This window comes from Rosa chinensis, chromosome 4 (genome assembly GCF_002994745.2).
Source record: "Rosa chinensis cultivar Old Blush chromosome 4, RchiOBHm-V2, whole genome shotgun sequence".
NCBI classification, from domain to species: Eukaryota; Viridiplantae; Streptophyta; class Magnoliopsida; order Rosales; family Rosaceae; genus Rosa; species Rosa chinensis.
In genome coordinates this window covers 41453394-41476077 of record NC_037091.1, presented here as the reverse complement: position 1 = coordinate 41476077, position 22684 = coordinate 41453394, and the positions used below count along the sequence as shown (strand labels likewise).

Genomic DNA, 22684 nt, shown 5'->3' with positions numbered 1-22684 from the left:
GGGTCGATGGCATGGCAGCTTTGGAGGGGTTTGAGGATTTCAAAGATGGAGATTTCTTGGTTTCAAAGGCAACAATTTTTTGGGTCCGAAACGAGAGAAATGAGAGAAAGAAGAGAGATGGGTTTGGGGTTGAAGAAGAAGAAGAGCAAAAGAGGAAAATGGTGGGTGGAGTGGTAGAGATATATTCACACAAAGATGGAGAGAGAAGAAGAAGAGCAGAAGAGGAAAATGGTGGGTGGAGTGGTAGAGATATATTCACGCAAAGATGGAGAGAGAAGAAGATAGAGATTGGGATTTCTTTTTCTTTTTGATTGGAATTGAAGTTAGAGATTGGGATTTCAAGAGAGAGATATTATGCTTTGCTTTTTTTAACATTTTTTTTTTGGACAATAGATAATGTACTTTGTTTAGCTAGCTTTTTATTTTTTCTAATTTTTACCATAATGGTGTGTGGGGTTTTTTTTTTCCCAATTTTATTATTCTTTAATTCATTATATATTCTTATTTATATAATATATGTGCTATAAAAATAAAATTGAAATTAAAAAAATACAAAACAGCCTAGGCGCTTGAGCGCTATTCCTTTTACCACCGCCCAACTAGCGCCTAGGCAGCCTAGCGATTTTTAGAACCTTGCTAAATATGGAGAGATAATTACATAGTTATATGACGTAACCACTCAAAGAGGCCAAAAAGTTAAAGCCGCAATAAAAGAATGCAATAGTGAGAGACCCATAGCAAGGAATTAAACTTATGGAACCAGAAAGAGAATTAATGGGAGAAAATTATGATGCATTATGCACTTTTAGCCATAGCACCTAGGGCTGTCAATTCCGACACGACCCGATAACACGACTCGAAACCCGCACGAAATAAAGCGGGTTGAACCCGCACGATTAAAAAGCGGGTCGGTGGTGGGTCAACCCGCCATGACCCATTTAATAAATGGGTCGGCCACGGGTCAACCCGCCAACACGAAGTGAACCAGTATAACCCGATTGTGCTATGTTTCTTCTTGAAATTTTGGACGTTCGGAGTATTTGATCATAGGATTAGACAATTTGAAATATTTCGCTTTTTAATTATTAGATTTAATTATTTATGAATTATATATAATTATTTATATTTTTCGTCTTGTGGAGTTTTTAGTGAATTTAATCAATTTATGAATTTTTTTAATTAAATAGGTCTCATTGTTAACGCTTAAATGAGTCATTTTGTTTAACAAGACACGACCTGTTTATTAAATGGGTTAAGCAGGTTAGAAACGGGTAACCCGTTTAATAAATGGGTTGGGTTTGGGTTTAAATTTTTGACACGATTATTAAATGAGTTGGGTTTGGGTTTATATTTTGCCACATGACAAATACCTTGACCCGACACGAACCCAACCCGACACGACCCATTGACAGCCCTAATAGCACCTACTGATCTTGGGCTTTTAGTCGATTTTTGTGTTTTGGTTTTTAGCTTCTTTTTTTATTTATTATTTTTTTTTTAAGTGACAAAACCAGACAAGCTCGCATCTCAAGCCCATAGTCGCTCAGTAGAACTGTAGAACAAAACAACTTGTGCTTTTATTCCTCTTGTGAAGTCATCACTCTTAGCCGTTTTGTCTGTTCAGATTAATCTTTATGAATCGCGAGTTATCTGCTTTTGCAACTTTAAAATGTTTCAATCAGGTGTAGTTGTCTCTCCATTTAATCTTCTTATGAATCAATTCCAACATTTCAATAGGCATTTAATTAGAGAGCAACAAGCAAAGTTTTCTTTATCATAATCTTTAGGTTACTACACAAGCAAAAAGCAAAGGAAAAATAAAGAAAGACAACTACAAAGGGCAGGCCCGAGATTTTGTTCCACTTGCACTATTGGGTTTCAGAGTGCTGGCTTAATTTTGTTTTTGGGCACTATTATGACCATGACCATATATGAACCTTGCAGTTCCTTCTGTATATACATGAGTCTCATTTTCCATCCTGAAAAAAAAAAAAAAATGGAACAACCGATCATGGATCACTAACTGCTTGATCAAATTCAAAATGAAAAAAGGAACTGCATTATATGGCATGTGACTTACGATTTACGAACGGCTTTGCTTAAGGTAGAGGCTGATGAAAAGGTTTTCCCATCTAGGTATCTGTTCTCCCCATTGATCCTCAGTTTAGTTCTCATGTCTAGTTCATCAGCACTAAGCACAAATGGGGTATCTGAAGCCTGTTAATATAAGCAACTATTTAGCCTCCTTGTTGCCAATTCAAATAGGGTCCTAGCTAGTTCTCTACAAAATTACAAATGAGGACTTCTTTACCATGATCCATCCCCAAGTATCAGCATAAGAAGGAATATGAGCTGAATAAGGCACAACATCTGCAAACAAAGAGGTGATAAGAAAGGGTAGTGAAATATAATTGCAAAAAGCATTGGCTAATGGGAAATAGATTTCTGGAACAAGGTTACTTACATTTGAAGACCTGCCTTAAAGTATTGTAGATGCAAGAGAATACTTCTGTGTGGCTGAATATTCCAGCAGGACCAGCCTATATAAAATCAGATTTATCAGTTCAATCTGTGTTTATATATGTGATAAATTGCATGCATGTGTGTGATGGTAGATAATACTTTAACAGATACCTGTGTGACAAAAATGCCATCCTTAGTAAGTCTAGGTTTGACAATTAACTCATAGAAAGATTTGGTGTAGAGTTTATAACATGGTCCTCCTTCTATTGGGTCTGCAAGATCTCCAATGATCACATCATAGTGGTTTTCTGTGTGTTCTAGTTCAGCCCTGCAAAACACCTCAAGAATTAGTAACAATAACATTAGATAGTGGCCGGATCCAAGGTTAGCATATACGTATGTACTATATTGACAAAGAAAACCTGGCATCATTGATGATGAGCTTGAGTCTTGCATCACAGAAAGCTTCTCTGTTTACATCCAAAAATGATTTGCAGAACTCCACCACCTCCTGCATAATGTGAACATAAATTAAAGTCATAATCAAATATGTTTCTTTGTTGAATACATTGTGTTATAAACCAAATTAAACCTAAAACCCTATATTGGAGAATTTTATTTTTGGTGCTTCTGCTAATTCTGATTTTGTCTTTCCTGAAACCAAGAGACAAATGAGAAAGGAACTTTTGGTATAAGTAGCTGAAAAACAGGTAAAAGGGTATGTTCTTTAGCTTTAGGTAAATTAGTTTCTAATTAGAAGAAAGATAATAGGGGGCAGCTAGGTTTTGATTACCTCATCAATGTCACACATGACAACCTTCTCCACAGTCTTGTGTCTCAGAAGTTCTCTGGCAGTGGAGCCTTCGCCTCCTCCCATGATGAAGATGTTGGTTGGACTAATATTGACATTAAAGTATGTTTGAGTTATTAAGATTATTGTTTCATTTATATACAAATAATGTGTGTGTGTGTGTGTGTTTATATAAAGAGAGGAGTACTTAGGATGATGAAGAAGTGCTGGATGGCAAAGACATTCATGGTAGATAAATTCATCAGTCTCAGCACTTTGAAGCTTTCCATCAATGACCAAAGCCTGAAAAATACAGAAGGTTTAAAACTACAGAAGAGAAAATGGCATGAATCACTTGGTTTTTGACAACTTGAAGTAGAATTCATCTAAACCTTTCCAAAGGGCTTTGTATCCAACAAAGCAATGTCTTGGAATGGAGTAGCTCCTGTATGCAGGATACTGCAATTCAGAAAAAGAAAAGAAAATAATCAATGCTTATTAAAAACTTAAACTGTGAAAATGATGAAACTAAGTACTGATTAGAATACTAATTTCTAATCCAATATTATTATGTCTTGTCTGAACTTTTCATGACCAAGATTTATTGTCAAAAAGAATGTTTCACTTTTGAAGAATTCATTCAATTTGTAAAGTAAGGAATTTTCACTCTCAGATCTTAAAATAGGGTCACAAGCCTTTCAAAAAAAAAAAAAAATAGGGTCACAAGTCAGCTAAAACTTTATTATATATACTTTCGCATTCAAGTATATAATGAAATAGGAAGCCCAAAAAGAAAAAGACAAAATAGGAAAAAAGATGAAGTAGAAGCCAAGATTACTGAACTAATGTTAACAGATTCTACTGAAAATGTATATAGAAGTAAGTATACCTATTAAGAGCAAAGCTCCATCTTAAGTTTTCTTCGATTTCTTCCTCGTACCAGCAGCTCTTCCGGTAGCCATTCAGTACTGGATGGAATTTTCCATTCACTCCATTTTCATTTCCATTTACTCCATTCCCAATTCCATTCACTACATACCCATTCCCATTCCCATTCACTCCATTTCCATTGCCATTGGAATAAGAAATGTCACCCATTTTCCTGTAACTCCACAACAGAAAAGATCAGTGTCTGTTAAGTGTGTGTGTGAGAGAATGAAAGATAGAAGTAAGTGATGCAGAAGTGAGGAGGGTTCTAAGAATATAAGAAGGGGGAAAAAGGTGGCAAAGGGATTTTGGTTGGATAGAAAACTAGGAAACCATCATTACCAACAAATATATAAAACATGGAAGATCTATTGAGTTGTGTATTGAGCCCCAACTCCAAGATATCTCCTTTCGAATCCGTAAAGTAAATGTGGCTTCCTAGGTTTGATTGTGTATGTAAAGTTGTATCTACATTTATTAATGTTCAATGTTCCATTGTTCTTTACCCATAACAGTAATGATGGTGAATCCAATCCACTATGTAGTATGTACCATCAGATCCTTCTTAGGCATGTCACTAGCTATTAAGGGTCGTTTGGTATTGCTTCTCTAAATTGCATCTTTTTTTTTTTTTTTTGAAAAGGGCTTGCATCTTTTGAAGTGGTTAGATTAGAAATAGATTTTATATTTTGCGAAAATTTCACATGTTTATTTTTTAATAAGAGAACACATTTAACTACATTATTAATTACAAGATGCTTTTGGTTTTTCAAAAATGCTTGTGGGTCGTGTTAAATTAGGCATTGACATGTAGCATAACTCACGGTATGTATATGGTGTCACGCATCCATGCATGTGAAGACAATGATGATTGAAAAAAAATACTACCCTTCGGGTCTTTGCTTTTCATTTAGGCTATATGGTTTTTCTCCGTAGATTTAAAATGTATTTCATACTAATCAATATGGTTTAGGGAACCAGGGTATAAATGAAGAGGACGGAAGTATGGTAGAAAAACAACAATAAATGACAACTCAGATGAATCAAATGTAGGAAATTGATATTAGAGGAGGGAAAAGGATAAAAGATAATGATTGAGGGAGTGACAAGAAGCGAAAATTGTGGTGTATATTCTTTACTTGAAGAATGTGTGCGAGTGTGAAGATCTTGGTTGGAATTGGAACAAGAGGGGAGAGGAATTTTAAGGGCGTGCACTCGAACTCATCATAACATTCTGTTTGCTTCAAAAGATTTGGAGGCATGCCTTGGCAGGCGCACTCATCATCATCCTCACCATTTAACGCATCAATTCGCTCCCCCCAAACTGGAAAATTCACTTCACCATTACTTCTTTACTTATATTAAATAGACTATTAGTTGTCCATTAATTTATCTCATCCGATATATTCACATTGAAGATCACTCTTCATCATGGTTGTTTTTCTGTATCATGTCAATGGATGATTGAATCTTCTACTCCAATCTGTGGTTGTGTGTGTAATGAGGACTCCAAGTCATGGTTCATTTAGTGGCGTAACGTCTGCATCAGGATGATGTGGTGTTACACTTTATATATAGTGAAAAGAAAGGAGATGAGAAAAAGATCATGTTGTTGGATGATAAATGAAGTGGTTGTTTATCCGCCTCGGTCATCACCATAGAGTTCATGCCCGTCTCTTTAATCTCGCTTTAAATGAAATGGTTCTGTTAGTCCCCAAGTCCCACTCATCTTTGCCAACAACACGCTTTCTCAACACAATTTAGAGTTGCACCCGTTTTATCTTTTATGGGCTCGGGGCGTTTTCAACAAACTTCAAGATAATTACATATATATGGTCTATCATTTAATTATTTAATTACTAGAGATATTATAAAATCTCGTTTTCACCTTCTAGTTTTATCGTTTTTTTTAGGTCTAATAATCTCGTTGTTTTTATTTTATTTTTTATAATTTAGCTCATTGTTACTTTTAATTTTTGATTTGATTTTACATTTATCTATTGTACTCTATCTTATTACTTAATATTGATTGACGCTTTCCGATAAAAAATTAACAAATTTTACTAATTTAATCAAAACAAAGAAGGAAAGCCAATGTGCCTTCAGTTCTGTATAACATTAACATTGTGCCCTCTGGACCATTGAGGGTATAGGTCACAAAACCCATTGGAGAAGTGGGGTGGGGGATTGTTGTATTTCATGCAGGCCAACTATGAATACAAATTATACAAGGAAATCATTCTTGTAGTGTGTGTTTGGGGGGTGATGATGGATTCTGCCAAACTCTTGTTTTAGAAAGTCATGATAATCTCTCAAAGGCCTCAAAAACTCTCTCAAACTCAAAGGTCCCCAAGACAATATTGTGTTCCCCTAATCTTTTACTTGCTTCCTTCCACCATATATCTTCATGACCTGTAACAAATCATTACGCCAAGGCAAGGTTTGTCACCCAACAAATGATTTGATATGATTTATGGAAATACTTATTTGCTTTCTGCACCCAAAATGATGTCTCATTCTCATTTCCCATGATCAATCATGTGATGAGAAGCTAGGCAATACACCAGTGTACAATGTCTCGTGCCTTTACTTGCTATTATGGCATGCAAAGCCGAACTGTGTTTTGAGAACTGCACCAATAATGCTTTTCTTGTTATGAGGCAAAGTTCAAATTTGATTGTTATTTGGACAGTTTTCAAACGTGCCATTGTGCTAAAGAAGCTGTTTAGCAGAAGAGTGACCAAGCACTTGATCAAAACAGGACTATGCTTGGGTTCACTATCAGAATGGACCACCTCATTTATCTCATTTGCGATTAAAATATTTTTGATTTGACATAAAAATTAAGAAGAGCAGTCACACGTAAACTGCTGAATATAGAGGGGATGTAAACCTTAAATCCCGAATTATAAAAAGTACCGAGAGATCAACCCGACTAATAACATGAGCCTCCACTAATCTTCTATATTCAAATATGCATCAACTAGCAAGTATTAACATATCAAATATCAGGGCAACACCATTTGCTTTACAACGGTGATATACCGGAAAAATAAAATTCATACAAAGCCATTGTGATGCCCCAGAAATTAGTATTTATTTTCCGAGGATTTTCTGGAATCTAAATTATGGTTATTGGACGGTTTCGTGGCTCGTGGATGGAGCGGAAGTGTTTCGGACGAATTTTCATTCGGAAAATGTGACTTTAGGGGTGGCGCAAAGGTTGACTTTTTATTCGTTGGGATTCTCTGAAAACTTCCTTCACAAAAGTTGTAGAGTGCGTCGATACGAGTTCGTGGACATGTGGAACGCGAGAATCGGAGTTCGTATGAGAAAGTTATGGCCATTGGAAGGAATTTCCATTTTGGTATAAATAGAAGTTTCCCGAAGGAGAAACTTACTATTTTCATTATTTCCTTTTCCGGAAACCATCTCCTTTCTCTCTCTTCTCTCTCGGCTGCACCTTCAGAATCGAAAATATCCGGCTGACCCGACCTGAACCCGGACGATCCGACCTGAGTTTTCCGGAGAAATGCGGCGGTCTCCGGCGACGAAACTTTCCAGATAGGATCGTCTCCTCCGTCTGGTCGTCCCTGTGGTGTCCTCTAGCACTGATTCTCGGTGGTGGCGGCGGTAGAAGGCGGCGCAGTTGGGTGATTTCGGACCCGGTCGGAAATCCTTGTTCTGACGTCGGCGAGGCTTCAAGTCTTCTTGGTTGAGCTCAGAGCAGCCTCCTTGATCGATCCTTGGTGGTTGTTTGGATCGATTCACGTGAAACTTGGTTCAACTCAGTTGGGATTACTGTTCACGGCTTGTGAGGTAGTTTTCGACCCTTTATGCTTGTTTTCTGACTTCTAGCTAGTTACGAAAGTTCACAAGCATGCTTAGATGAAGAACTTTGATGTTGGGAGTTTTGTGAAATATTGAGTTTTGGCCGGCGGCGGTGCGCCCCCGTCTGTGGCGGCGTTCCGGCCACTTAAGGAACTGTTTTTGGTATTATATATATTCTACTCGTTGATACGAGCGTTTCGATATATAATATGCAAATTTTGGAGTTCGTTTGGAATTGTTATGATTTTTGCAGTTTCATACCGATCGATTTATTATATCCGTGAGGATTTGAGCGTCCGATCGACTTGTGGTTTGGTCACATCGATCGTGGACGTATTCTGGAGACATTGGGTGGTCTCGGGTGTGGTTTCGCCTCGATTGGCGTCACTTTGAGAATTTTGGTTCGATTTAGGGTTTCGAAACGTTATTCCTTGTGTTTCATTGACTGAATCAAGGCTGTACTTTTCTTAGGTGCTTGACAGAGTGCATTCTGTAAGTAGTCTAGTGGTGTGAAGACGCAGCGGGAATTTCGAGGTGAGTAATCTCACGAAGTTCATTTACTAACGGGCTTACCTTTATCGTTTTGAGAGTTATTTAGTTAACTGCAAACTATAGTTAGTATTAGTAGGCATTCCTGAGCGGATGACTACGCATATATATATATTTACGTGAAATATATATGTTTTGGTGGTTTGTGAAAACAATATGCATGAATTGATGCTTTTTATTGTTTTGGGTTGTGGCTTTTGGAAAACAAATGATTGTGGAAATGTTAATTTCGATTTGTTTTGAAAAGCTTTGAGATTTGTGTATTTGAGGAACATTTTAGTTCGCGGGTGGTTTATTTAAATATGGGTTTTTACCGGGAGTAATTGATAGGGATCAATTACGGGGAATCTTTCATTTTAGATTCGTGTAACATTTTGGGTCCACTGTGACTCCTTTAATGTTTTGGTATTTATACCGCGGGTCCAAAGACTTACGAGTTGAGGATCGTGGGTGGGAAAATCGGGACTTCACGCCTTTGGCCGGGTTAGTGAATACGATCAGTTAGAGCTCTAGTCTGTCCGCCGCGCTTTGTTTATTGATTTAAACGTGTGAGTTTATCTCTTGATTTGTGTGGGTTTATCCCGTGCTTTGTTTCTTGATTGAAACGCGCTTTGTTTATTGATTTAAACGTGTGAGTTTATCTCGTGATTTGTGTGGGTTTATCCCGTGCTTTGTTTCTTGATTGAAACGCGCTTTGTTTATTGATTTAAACGTGTGAGTTTATCTCGTGATTTGTGTGGGTTTATCCCGTGCTTTGTTTCTTGATTGAAACGCGCTTTGTTTATTGATTTAAACGTGTGAGTTTATCTCGTGATTTGTGTGGGTTTATCCCGTGCTTTGTTTCTTGATTGAAACGCGCTTTGTTTATTGATTTAAACGTGTGAGTTATTCTCGTGATTTGTGTGGGTTTATCTCGTGCTTGGTTTATTGATTTAAACGTGTGAGTCATTCTCGTGATTGGTGTGAGTTGTGTGTGGTTTGAGTTACTCATACGGGCTTGCAAAAGCTTACCGGGTTTGTTGTGTGGCAACCCGGTACACCATTCAAACGGTGTAGGGGATAATCCTACAGGTCAGGGTAATCGTGGCTGAAAACTGAGGCAGCGAGCTTGCAGCTTTACGGTAGGAAGCCAATTTTGTGACCTTACCGTTATTTGGACTTCCGTTGTAGTGAGCTCTGAGGAGCATTTACGTTTTATCTTGTTGTTGACAATTTAATTCGTAAGTTTGTGTAATATATAACTCTTTGGAGCGAGTGTATATTAACTTGAGAAAAATGCACCATCAGTGCCTCAACTCTTGTGCACCAGCCAATTTGATACCCGCACTCTCAATGGTATCAATGTGATACCCGAACCCATATTTTGCTATCAATGAGGTACTTCCGTCAGATTTTGTTGACGGCTCCGTCAGATATCTAACGTGGCAAGCACTTGGACCCCAAAAATTCCATGAAATGACTTAAATGACCCCAGACGCTACCAGACCTTGATTTCCCGCCATTTTCCATGGGGGATGATCACCATTCCCTCTATGTTTGTACTCTTACCACACAAATTTCCATGAAAATGAAAATCTAATTTAATGGGGAGAATGGGTAAGCATTGAAAACACATATAATGAGCAGAAATCCAACCAAACTTCCCATTCAATTCCCTTCCGTCAACGACTTCGTCACCACCGTCTCCTCCGTCGTCGTTTTCCAGAACCGCTGCGACTGCTGCCTCTCCCACCTCCACAACCTCAGCTCTAAGTTTAAGCATACAAAATGTTCAATGCGATTTCGATTTCAGCTCAATCCAAAGTTCCAAACTTTGCTAAAGCAATGTTCTATTAAACCAAAACCCAATTCTCTAATCACAACCAAAACCCAACAAATTGCCAAAATCCAGTTCTCCAATCACAACCAAAACCCAACAAATTGCACACAAACCTTCAAAAGGGTATGAAGCAAATCACAATCAAATACCTTAGAGAGATCGCCATAGAAATCGCCAGCTGCAGGGAGACACAAAACCCAAACAAGTAGCAAAGCAGACTTCTCAAAGAAGAGAAAAGGAAAGGAACACGACCTTCTCTTCTCTCTTCTTTTATAGTTTTCTTTGCGTTGTGGTGAATTGGTGATCACACGACCTCCATTTTGACTAGTGGACGAAAGTAGGTTGGCTTTTCACCTTCCCTCTGCCACTATCAAGATCACAAGTAGCAATTGAGGTGTAATTAGTTTCAATCGTGCAGCTGACATGTAAGCCACCCCCGCCCCCTTCCCCCCCCCCCCCCCCCCATATATCGAATCAAATCAAATCAAAAGCTTCATCCTATCCAATAGGAATGGAATAGCTACAAGCAAACCCACCCATGACTACAGAAAAGGATAAGGTCCCGGGCAGGGCATACCATACCATACCCACACCACACCAAACCCAAAAACCAAGACGGTTCCAAAGGAGGAGGAGAAGAAGAAGAAGAATAAGAAGAAGAAGTAAAAGAAGAAAGGAAGAAGAAAGGAGAAAGGAAGAGGAGAAGAGTCCCACGGATGTGTTGTTCATCTGGGTTCATTAAACCCAGAATTCATCTCCAGCTCAACCTTCACTTCTTCCTCCTTCAGTCCGGGGAGGTCCGCCTTGAAGATATGGGCATCCGGGGTCTCCTTCCAGTCGATTCGGGTATGGGCGAAGGCGGAGGTGTTGCCGGCAGTGGAGGAGGAGTTGATGAGAGAGCCTATGAAGGGGTCCCAGATGTCGAGGGAAAATGGGTCGAAGACGTTGCTGTGTCGGCCGGTGCCAAAGAAACAAAGAGCCATTGCTGATGGGCTTGCTAAGGTCTTCGAAGACTTGGTTGCTTTGGATGATTCTGATAATGGAGGAAAAGTGGAGGTTTTGATCGAGGAGGATGCATTTTAGGCAAAAAGATATGTTTGCCCTTTTTTTTGGGCCCATGTGCTTGGCACGTGATTTTTTTAACCTAGCCGTCAGCAAAATCTGACCGAAGTACCTCGTCGATAGCAAAATATGGGTTCAGGTATCACATTGATACCTTTGAGAGTTTGGGTATCAAATTGGCCGGTGCACAAGAGTTGAGACACTGATGGTGCATTTTTCTCTATTAACTTTGAGGGTTCAGGGCATCAGTATGTACTTGGTTTAAAAGGAAAAAGATTCCAGGTATTTTGTATTGGTGACTGAACGTTCACGCATGTATAATTATGGGATTATATATATCGATTTTCATGTGTGTAAAATCTGGGGCATGACAGCCATAGAACCATTTTACACTGCTTTCCCACTATGCTGCTAACCAAAACTATACTTGGCAATACTACGTTTCATCCTGCCATTAGGAGGTTGCGTCTATTCGATAGCGACTCGCCTCCTCTCTAGGATAAATATGGCACTTTGAGTGCAGACACATGCATTCAGCTTAACTCTTCCTACAATAACTCTATAGAGATTTATTGTAAATAAAATACACCTAAACACTAAACAAACTATTGAAAATAAATAAAAGACACAAGCCGACCAACAAAGAGCAGGCCCACGACCCAGCTTTTCCATAAACTGTCATGCCTCAAATTTTGAATAAACGATAACTTAACAAGCACAAGAAAATGCTTAGAAAACTTTTCATTCAAACTAAGCCATAAAACAAACCGAGCTCACAAACGTCAATACAGACTTGTTCTTTAGAGTCACATATCACATTACAGAGAGTTTACAAATTAAACTGTACAACAATTCAATAAGTAAACACACTCACTATACAGCGGAAGACTAAAACCAAACATACACTTCTACGTCCAAGCTACGATAGCAACAAAACCTCAGCTTCGATGACTGTTATTCTAACCTGCACAATAACCTCTACACCATGGAATAGTGCATAGGGTTGAAATAACAAACCCGGTAAGCTTTTACAAGCTCGTGTGAGTAAACCTAAATAACCACAAACCATCTTTCCAACTCAAGGACAACAAATCAATACAACGATTAATTCCAACATCAAAATCTTTTTCTTTTTAAGGAAACACAAGTCACCGCCGTGACAACCAACTCATTTGAAATCGCAACAATAAATCCAAGAAATCACTTTTCTTTCCTCTCAACAGGAAGTATTTATCACCACAATGACATGATAAAGCATTTCTCAACTCACTACGAGTCTCAACCACAATTGTACTAACAAATTAAACTAAATAAAACCAGGAATCCTTGCATAGAAAATTAGTTCAGGAGATCACCAAAAAGCACACAATCCAAAATCATAGTAATCCCTGCATATAGTTTAGTTCAAGAGATTACATTAAAATCAAACAAAAGAAATCATAGTAATCTCTGCGTATATTTTAGTTCAGGAGATTAATTAAAATCAAACAAAAAAAGAGAAAAATGAAATAAATGAGGAAATCAAACAATTCACGCTAAAGCCAAGATCACATTTTCAACTCTAGTGAAAACTCCCACAATTTAGTAAGAACCCAAGTCCCTCATGGACAATAAAAGAAAAAAACACTCTAAACTCTCTTTTTTTAAAAACATCTACTCATGAGTGCCATAACACAAAGTTATCCCCCAAGCAGTACATTGTAGACAAACTAGAGCTCTAACAGAATTGTAACCAATCACCCGGTTAAAGGCTTAATGTCCCGATATTCCTGCAGTAAGGTTATCACTGAAACCTTCGGACCTCATGCCTTTCGACCCTCATAATAGAACATTAAAAAAGGTCCCACTCGACCCAAAAATGTTCCACCAATCTCTATAAAAGATTCTCTCGGTATGAAGACCAAAACATTTAAAGAGGTCTCACTCGACCCAAAATGTTACACCACAACTCCAAGTACCTTTCAAAACAATATAAATCAACATTCTCAAGTATATTGTTTTCCCTCGAAAATCAGGTCACAAAACCATCAATGAACGCACAGCAAAATTATACTCTCTACAATAATCGGTTTTACAATCTAAAACCAAAACAAAACAATATAATTGACTGCAACCAAAATATTGTTTTCAAAGCTCAATTCCAATCTCACAACAATATAGAAATCAATTTAACAATATTGTTTTCAGAACAATTCTTGGATCCACCCCCGGGTGAACCTGCTTGTTCACCCCTCTCCCAACCTACCAATCAGAAATAGCCACATATATTTTGAGTAAAGAAATAAAACTCTAGCTTAACTATTTATAAAAGAAATAATAAAAAATAAAAACAGAATTCCAACTCAATTAAGGAACGGACGTTAGCTAACGCCGTTCCCAAATCCATATCGCGCTCTTGGCCAGGACGAAGAACAGAGGAAGTTTTGAAACCTAGCGACCAAAAGTCAATCCATACTGCCTGAAGCTGCAACTATGGATACCATCTCTGACAAGGATTGAGGTAATTTTCATTTGGGTTTTCTGTTTCTTTTCTTTAGCCTTTGGATACCATCTCTGACAAGAACGAAGAACAGATTGCACTAATTGGACTGAGGTAATTTTCATTTGGGGTTTCTGTTTCTTTTCTTTAGCCTTTGGATACCATCTCTGACAAGAACGAAGAACAGATTGCACTAATTGGACTGAGGTAATTTTTATTTGGGGTTTCTGTTTCTTTTCTTTGGCCTTTGAATTTGGTTTATGTTTTATATGTTTAATCAGTTTTGATTTTTCTTGTTCTTATGTTCGGTCGATCATCTCCTTCTTCTTTTTGTTGGTCAGTCGATTATCATATATCGTATTCTATTAGCTTGATCAATTATGACTCTTCTTGTTCTAATGTTCGACAATTCCATCTCAGTTTATTATACATATAGTACATGATAGTTTACTCTAGAACCTATTAGCTTCGACAGCTGACAATTTCATCTTCTTCTTTTTTATTTTTTTGGTCAGTTGTTTGTATGATCAATTTCATCTTCTTTTTTTTTTTTTGGTCAGTTGTTTGTATGATCATATGTTCCAATGTTTAGATTACTATCTATTAGCTTGATTAGTTATGATTTTTGTGTTTCTTTTAAACGATCTTTTAATTTTGATGCTCTCTAGAGTTGGAAACTTGGAATTTAAATGCTCTCAGTAAAGAAAGAAGTTTGATCATGATTTTATTAACCATGACTGCTGGAGCAATGAGTCGCTCTGCATACACAAAACCCAAAAACTAAGCAACAATTGTTTGTTCATTAGCATATTATCAGTACTTTTAAATCGGGTTTGAAATATGGCAACTGCTGTATGCTTTGGGAAAGCTTAGAGCAGAGAAAGCTGCATGGACATTAGCCAAAGAAACTGGGTTAAAGCTTACTAGAATCTGCCCAGGTCTCATTACTGGCCCTGAATTTTGCTCTAGAAACCCAACAGCAACAATAGCATATCTTAAAGGTAATCATTATTCTGAGCCCTTATACCGGCCATTTTTTCACTGATGGATGACAGTAGACTACAATTTTTTCATTATTCACCAACACCCTTTTGTTTTCATAGACTTGAACCAAATTCGAATCACTTTCTTGTGAATGTATTATTATGCAGGAGCCCAAGAGATGTACCAAAGTGGCGTGCTAGCAACCATGGATGTGATGAGACTAGCAGAAGCACATGTGTGCGAATTGTCGAATAAGAAGCTTACAATTTATTAAGTTTTAAAATTTTGTTCTGGTTTAGTAAGATTGAGTTTATAAGCACACTGGAAGGTTTTGGAAGCATTAGAAATAAATTTCAGTATGTCTGCTTGGATACACCATTGTTTGTTCTGCAGATGCACTGATCTTCTGGTTAGCATCATCAAATGAAATTGTAAGGAAATCAACCATAGCTAAGAGTATATCTGCAAGCTAATCAGTAGTAAACAATGATGACCGATATCCTTAAGGAAGAAAATTATGGAAAAGCTGGATATCTGGAAAAGCTTCTGAACATTTAGGCCAAGATAATTCTTTGAAGCTTAAATAAGCCATCAATATTATCATTTCATATCCAATGAAAGAGTGTCATGGTCTGAAACTTCTTATCAAACTACAAAACTGTAAACTGTCCCAGTGTCTATGCAATATAAATGGCACTAACACAATTCAACAAATAAAAAAAGTAATTTTCTGCATATCTTCAACTTCCCAGCTGCTTTTTGCCTTCTTCATTACTTTGTGAAGAATTAGCATGATTCATTGAAATTTCCTACAAAATATAGTTCAAAATATCTAAGTGATTGAAATAGATTAAAAATAATTAATACTAACTAAATTAGGCAATTTACCTGGAGCATTTGAGTGAAAGAAAAGCCATCTTGCAAAGTTACACTTGTACCATAAATTGATACTTGGGTACCAGTGCTAAGATTGGATTCCTATGAAAAAATATATCATAAAATATTATTCCATTAGTATATCCCACTTTAACAAGATGGGAAAAAAAAATGAAATCCAAAAAGAGCGAACTGCCAATATTAGTTGTGATTAGAAATAATTTCTTACTTGAGTTGCAAAATCAAGCATTGGAACTTCATATTCATTGACTTCTTGTTGCTCGCAATTGTCACTAATAGGAATAGAATCCTGTATTATCCCAATAATAATGAGTTACAATTGATTGAATCTGAAAACTGAAAAAAAAAAAAAAACAAAACAAAAACAAAAGAAAAGGAAACAAATCTAGTTAATAGATAAATTTGCTTAGTTTGTTTGTCAAATTGTTAAATAAATACCTGGAAGGATAGTTGTTTCTTTGCGGCTTTACTTGCTACAGATGTTGACGATTTAAATGTGGCTTTACAATTTTTCCCTTCAAGAACACCTTTAAATCTACCATGATGACCGCGTGGTCGTCCAACAGTAGCTTTTCTTTTAACTCCACGTGCATTTGATACTTCACCTTCCAAAGCTCCAACATCTGAAGTTTGAATCACCCATGCATCTTCTTTCAAAAGTTTCTTCTTCTTTTCTTCCAAATTTTTAAGCAACTCGATGGCATATTCATCTGCATACGTTGTTAATTCCTCATGTTCTGCGGCAAAGGATGCAATCTCACGATAATTACGACACAAATGGCTGTACCGCTTTCCAATCGACTGCTTGAGATTTTCATTAGTCTTTGGTCCATGATAACAAGTGATGCTTCTTGCCTTAGCTTCTTTACTCCATAGATTTAATATGCAAGTAGGAGGGATTCTTCTCACGTTCTTCCTATCCAACACTTTCAATGCATGACGGTATAAAATCCCAACAAAATTAAACTTCATGCAACTACAAGTTATTGTTTGCTCTGAAGCATCAAATTTTACCAAATGCTCTCGAGCAACACCACGATAAGATACTTTGTATTCATATTTCATCTCAGACTTGCTAACTTTATTAGCAACATAATCACCAATACTTGTGTATTGTTGCTGGAAGAGTCTAAAAGCTTCTGGGGTATACACCTCCTCTGCATGTTGCAACATCTCTACGTTAGCAGATAACACAGGAGAGGTTTGCATCATCTTGAAGTCAGCAATTAATTCTTCATATCGTCGATCAGCCAAAACTCTCTCATAGTGTTCAAAGAAGCACAACAGGTCATAACTAGGCTTCAAGTATTTTTTCAAAATATTATTCATACTTTCACTACGTTGTGTACTCATCATATCTGCAGTAAAAGTATGCCGTCCATATACCAATGCCCATTTTTTTCTCAAATCAAACAAATTCTTTAACCATTTATCCTCCTTCAAATTGTGTTTCTCGAGCATATTACTCCATGCCAATAACCAATCATCTTCATCCTCATAGTCATATACACACTTTCCAAAATCATGAGCAAACTGTTCTGATCCGTGAAACACACGACTTAACCTCTTTGCAGCATTTTGGTAAATATGCCAAACACATAGTCTATGATAAGTTACAGGAAATACTTCTGCTATTGCACTAGCCATTGCTGCAGATTGGTCTGTAAGTATGGTTTTTGGTTGCTTTCCAGACATCGCTCCAAGAAAAGTCTCAAAAAGCCACGTAAAGGACTCAATGGTTTCATCATATAATAAAGCTGCACCAAATACCACTGTTTTCTTATGATGATTGACCCCAACAAATGGAGCAAATGGTCTACCATATTCATTAGTCTGATAAGTTGTGTCAAAACAAACGACGTCCCCAAAAAGACCATAATCACTTACTGAACGCTCATCTGCCCAAAAAATATTCGTGATCATATTGTCCTCATCAAGTTGCATTGAATAAAAAGAAGATGAATTATCCTCTTTCTTTTTTTGGAAGTATTGCAATATAGCTCCAGCATCTCCTTTTTCCATCTTCACCCTTCGCTTTCGATGTATGTAATTCCGATAGTCCTTTTCCATAAAACCAAGATTCTCTCGTCCCCCAACTTCTCTACTCATCAATTCAACTGTTGCTTTTGCTGAAATTCCTGACATCTCAGCATCATCAGCATGTTCTTTTTGAGCTTTAGAGAAACTTCGATTAATCTTTAACATATGCTTCATAGGTGTTTTAATCAACTCATGATTGTGATTTGTCTCAAACGACACAATCTTGAATTTTCCGTTGCTTTGACGATAGCAACTCATATGGGCTTTACAACCGACCCTTGTAACTGGTAATGAATAAGATGTTTCCCTCTTTGTTCTGGTCTTTCGGTAACCTTCTTTTGAGCAACAATAAAGCAACCTTACAACCAAACCCTTGTTGTTTCTCTTCTTTCGTTGTTTTCTCACATTGAAACCAGATTTTCCTCCATATTTAGCATAAGCTTTATACGCGCTCTCATCAGAACTAAACTCCATTCCGATATATAGTTCTTCTTTCTTCTCTTTGTCTTCATTTGAACTTAAAGAAGAATCATTACATTGAAAAGTCTCCTCAGTTTGCACATCAACTTCATCCTCACTTACTAAATCATCTTCTTCCTCACTTACTAAATCATCTTGTTCCTCACCTTGCAAATCAATTCCATTCTCACACAGCAAACTGAACTCGTCATAACCTTGCAAACCGAATTCATCCTCATCTGGAAAAGCAACTTCACTACCACTTAACAGCTCATTATTTATATATACTATATTCTTTGTAACCTGCAATATACATATTATACATATTAATTCTAAATTTTTATTTCTTACCTACAACTATTAACGAACTGAACTAAATTTTATTTGTTACCTACATATTAAACTGAACTGCTGCCTTCACTTAAATTTTGACCACGATATCAACTATTAACGAAGAAGAAAAATTGATCAAGCTATATTCCAATTGACCAGGAAAAATAAGTTACTGCAACAGAGACTTGAATTAAGTAAATTTTTTTTTAAAGAGAAGAAGGCAGCAGTTCGGGCAAGTAATAAACAAGTGAAGTATATATTTACAGAAGAAAGATTGGTGAGTAGTCATGTATCCATAGTGCAAACAAGATTGGTCTTGAATGCTGCAGTGACAATCAAGCAACTACCAGAAGTGGAATTTATATCTAAGAAATAAGAGGCAGAGCATGAAGCCAGCCTAGCATAAGGTTTGTTATTTCATCTACAATCTACGATCTAGTTTCAACAACCTGAGGAAGTGTATGTTTTGTTTGATTGGTCTAGAAATAAAGTTCATTTGATGGTCAAGCATGAGCAGAAAACCGGTCAAATAGTGATTTAAATACTTCAGAATCAGTAGATGAGATGTGGAACATTGATTAATTCTTTAATGATTCGAATCACCCCATGACTAGTAAAACATGTAGTTCTATTTGTTTTCACTAATTTGGATTACTGGTCACAGCTGTCTACTCATTTGGGGCTAATTTGATTGGTCCATATAAAATGTGTACGTCTTTTATTTCTTCTATTAATGAAAACATTGTGTTCTGGACTAATTAATATGTATTAAGATTGGTGAGTAGTCATGTATTCAAGACCAATCTTGTTTGCTTATATCAATTGCTTCAAAATATCTTACAGAAGAAAGAAAGAGATTCATGGTTAAGTCCCAATTATATATATTTAGTAAAAATCAGGTAACAGAGACCTAAGCAAAAGTGGTTCCAAATTTTCACAATAGGAATGAGATTCCAGAAATCATGATCACACTTCTTTCTTACTTTACTGAGAGCATTTAAATTCCAAGCTTCCAACTCTAGACAACATCAAAATCAAAATATTGTTTAAAAGAAACACAAGAATCATAACTGATCAATGATATAAATTACTATACAAGTACAACCAAAGAGTTAAAGCTATAGCATTGTTCTGCCACTACGTTGTGTACTCAATGGTTTCAATCATATAGTTGTATATGTATAATCAATATAACCATATTCAATTGACTAATAAAAAAAACAAAAAACAAAAAAAGAAGAAGGAGATGACTTAATCGAAACCATGTGCTGATATAAACAAAATATGAAAGCTTAATCATGAATTCCTTGAACCGTATGACTTGATCGAAACCATAGATATGCTGATATAAATATTACCTCATGTCCAAGCACAATCAGTTCTTCATCCTTGTCAGAGATGGTATCCATAGTTGCAGCTTCAGGCAGTATGGATTGACTTTTGGTCGCTAGGTTTCAAAACTTCCTCTGTTCTTCGTCCTGGCCAAGAGCACGATATGGATGTGGGAACGGCGTTAGCTAACGTCCGTTCCTTAATTGAGTTGGAATTCTGTTTTTATTTTTTATTATTTCTTTTATAAATAGTTAAGCTAGAGTTTTATTTCTTTACTCAAAATATATGTGGCTATTTCTGATTGGTAGGTTGGGAGAGGGGTGAACAAGCAGGTTCACCCGGGGGTGGATCCAAGAATTGTTCTTGTTTTCACACCTTAATACCCAACACGAATTGACACATATAACTCTCATATATAGTAAGTCAATAAAACAATCATTAACTTCCAAAACTCATTTATTTCTTTAGAACATCAATTCCAGCAATAGCATGATCGATATCACAAGACATACTAATTCTATCTCACTACACAACTGCACCAATACATATATTCCATGTAAATACACACACACACACACACACACGTAGTCATCCGCTCAGGAATGCTACTAATACCAACTATAGTTCATAAATACAAAACCAGGGAAAAATTATTTTTATAATTAAAATCTCATTTTACTTACCTATGAACCGTAGACGATCAAGTTCATATGATTTAAAACAAATATTTATTTCTGAAAATGATTTCACAATTTATCAAACAATTTCGAATAATAAAATAACTTCATTCATAAATGAACCTCGTGAGATTTACTCACCTCTAAATCCAGCTGCGTCTTCTCTCACAGTCGAGATAAAGTACAGAACCCTCTCAGTCATGCACCTAAGGAAAGTACGGTCTCATCTCAGTAAACGAAACACAAAGCGATTAAAGTTCGAGCCCCCGTTTGAACTAAAACCCGAAAGTAACACCAATCAAGACGGAACTTTGTCCGAGACCACCCAAAGTCTCCAGAATACTTCTAAGATTAATATGACAAAATTATAAGTCGATCGAATAACCGGATCCTTACTGATCGAAAACCGAAATAATCGAAAACACCAAAAACCCTAGCATGCTCATACGATCACCAAAAGTTACATATCATATATCAAAACGCTTGTATCGACAAGTAGATGATAATGAAGTAAGAAACTGCCCAAGACATGGCCAGGCGCGTCGCTGCTGGCGGCTGCACGTGGGCTCCACGTGGCACCAGATCAAACTCAAAACTAGTAGGATCCAACTATCCAAAATGGAGTTTACACTATGAGGATCAACTTTAATAACTGGGACTTGAGCCAATTCGGCCTCGATCGCCGCCACAAGTTGAAATTCACCATTCATCGTGAGTTACAGCTCCACACTGAGAATCGATCAACCCCACTATCAAGGATTGAAAGAGGACGCTGCCAGGAGGAAAACGAGACATGTTTCACGTCCAGCTGCAGCCAGAATCGGAAGAACTCGCCGGGTCCGTCGCCGTCTAGCTTCACCTCTTCGATTATCCGTTCTCGGTGTGAATCGATGCTAGAGACCACTGCAGGGAGCACCAGAATGAGGAGGCGAAGATGTCTGTGTCGGTGTTGCCGCCTGATATTGCTGGAAAAGTGAATTCTGGTTGGGTCGGACTACCTGGTCGAGTCGGCCGAAAGTTTGAGAGAGAATGGATTTTTTTGAAATTTTCTGGAAACAGAAGAAAAGGAAAAGTGATTTCCTTTTCCGGAAATCCTCTATTTATAGCAAGTTTCAGAAAATAGTAGATTTTTTCGTTGACCAAAACTTTGTCATACGAATTCTGATTTACACTTGCGACGCGCTCTATGACTTTAGTGAAGAAAGTTTTCGGAGAAAGTCAACGAATAAAAAGTCAACCCCTTGACTCTCTGAAAATAAAACGTTTTGAGTAATTATTCATCCGAAACTCTTCCACTTCACCAATAACTCGAGAAATTGTACAAACGAACACTTTATTAATTTTAGGAAATTCCAAGAAATTAATAACAATTTTTCGTGGTGTTACATAAACCCGCACCCCATGTTGTTGAAAACATACCACCGCCATCAACGAACTACGCTGCCGCCAAACCACAACTGACATCTGTGGCCGGCACACGCCACTGATGAAACCCCCTCTCCCCACAGTCGTAATGCATAGACATCGAACCATGCCTATCGAAGCATGCGACTGTCGAAACACGCCCAGCAACCATAGCCGAACCGCCAGGTCGGCCACATTCCTATCAAATCAGGATCACAACCACTAGAAAGTAGCACTTGCAAACGTCATCTTATGAATACGACTTGAAAAAAACTACGTCTCTCTCTCTCTCTCTAATCGGATTTCAATCTTGACTCAGAGATTCTCTGATTACTGATACATCAGAGAAATGTGATTTGATTCTCCATAAGATTCCAAACTATAGCCCAAATGTGGAGATATTTTCGTCTGGAATGGGAGCGACCAGTTTATTCAGGTGAAATGGTCCCCCTTTCTAAAAGGTTTTCTTTCCACTTTACTAGTTTGGAATAGAATAGATTGATATTTGGTCAAGAAAGTATCACTTATTTATGGCTTCAAGGGTTTTATCTAGAGTTTGGGTTTTATGTTTTTTTTTTTTTTGCTTGTCTTCATCTGCAATTTTCTGTTTCTTTGTTGGTTTGATGTGAGGATTGAAG

At 37.2% G+C, this 22684-nt stretch overlaps 2 protein-coding genes across 2 annotated transcripts; both read right to left on the bottom strand.

Annotated features, from left to right (window-relative positions):
- Nucleotides 1-1745: 1745 nt before the first annotated feature.
- On the bottom strand, nucleotides 1746-4507 carry LOC112199765 (thermospermine synthase ACAULIS5). The gene is made up of 10 exons (XM_024340735.2): nucleotides 4143-4507; nucleotides 3646-3712; nucleotides 3462-3556; nucleotides 3257-3359; nucleotides 2886-2974; nucleotides 2635-2791; nucleotides 2465-2540; nucleotides 2312-2370; nucleotides 2081-2217; nucleotides 1746-1979 (listed from the first exon to the last, which is right to left on the bottom strand). Exons 1-10 carry the CDS (start codon nucleotides 4349-4351, stop codon nucleotides 1892-1894), a joined length of 1080 nt encoding a protein of 359 aa, XP_024196503.1. The 5' UTR covers nucleotides 4352-4507; the 3' UTR covers nucleotides 1746-1891.
- An 11137-nt stretch (nucleotides 4508-15644) lies between these two features.
- Nucleotides 15645-20042, bottom strand: LOC112199322 (protein FAR1-RELATED SEQUENCE 5-like). The gene is made up of 5 exons (XM_024340353.1): nucleotides 19992-20042; nucleotides 16240-18603; nucleotides 16010-16090; nucleotides 15793-15882; nucleotides 15645-15713 (listed from the first exon to the last, which is right to left on the bottom strand). The coding sequence occupies exons 1-5, from the start codon at nucleotides 20040-20042 to the stop codon at nucleotides 15645-15647; spliced, it is 2655 nt and encodes an 884-aa protein (XP_024196121.1).
- Nucleotides 20043-22684: the final 2642 nt, after the last annotated feature.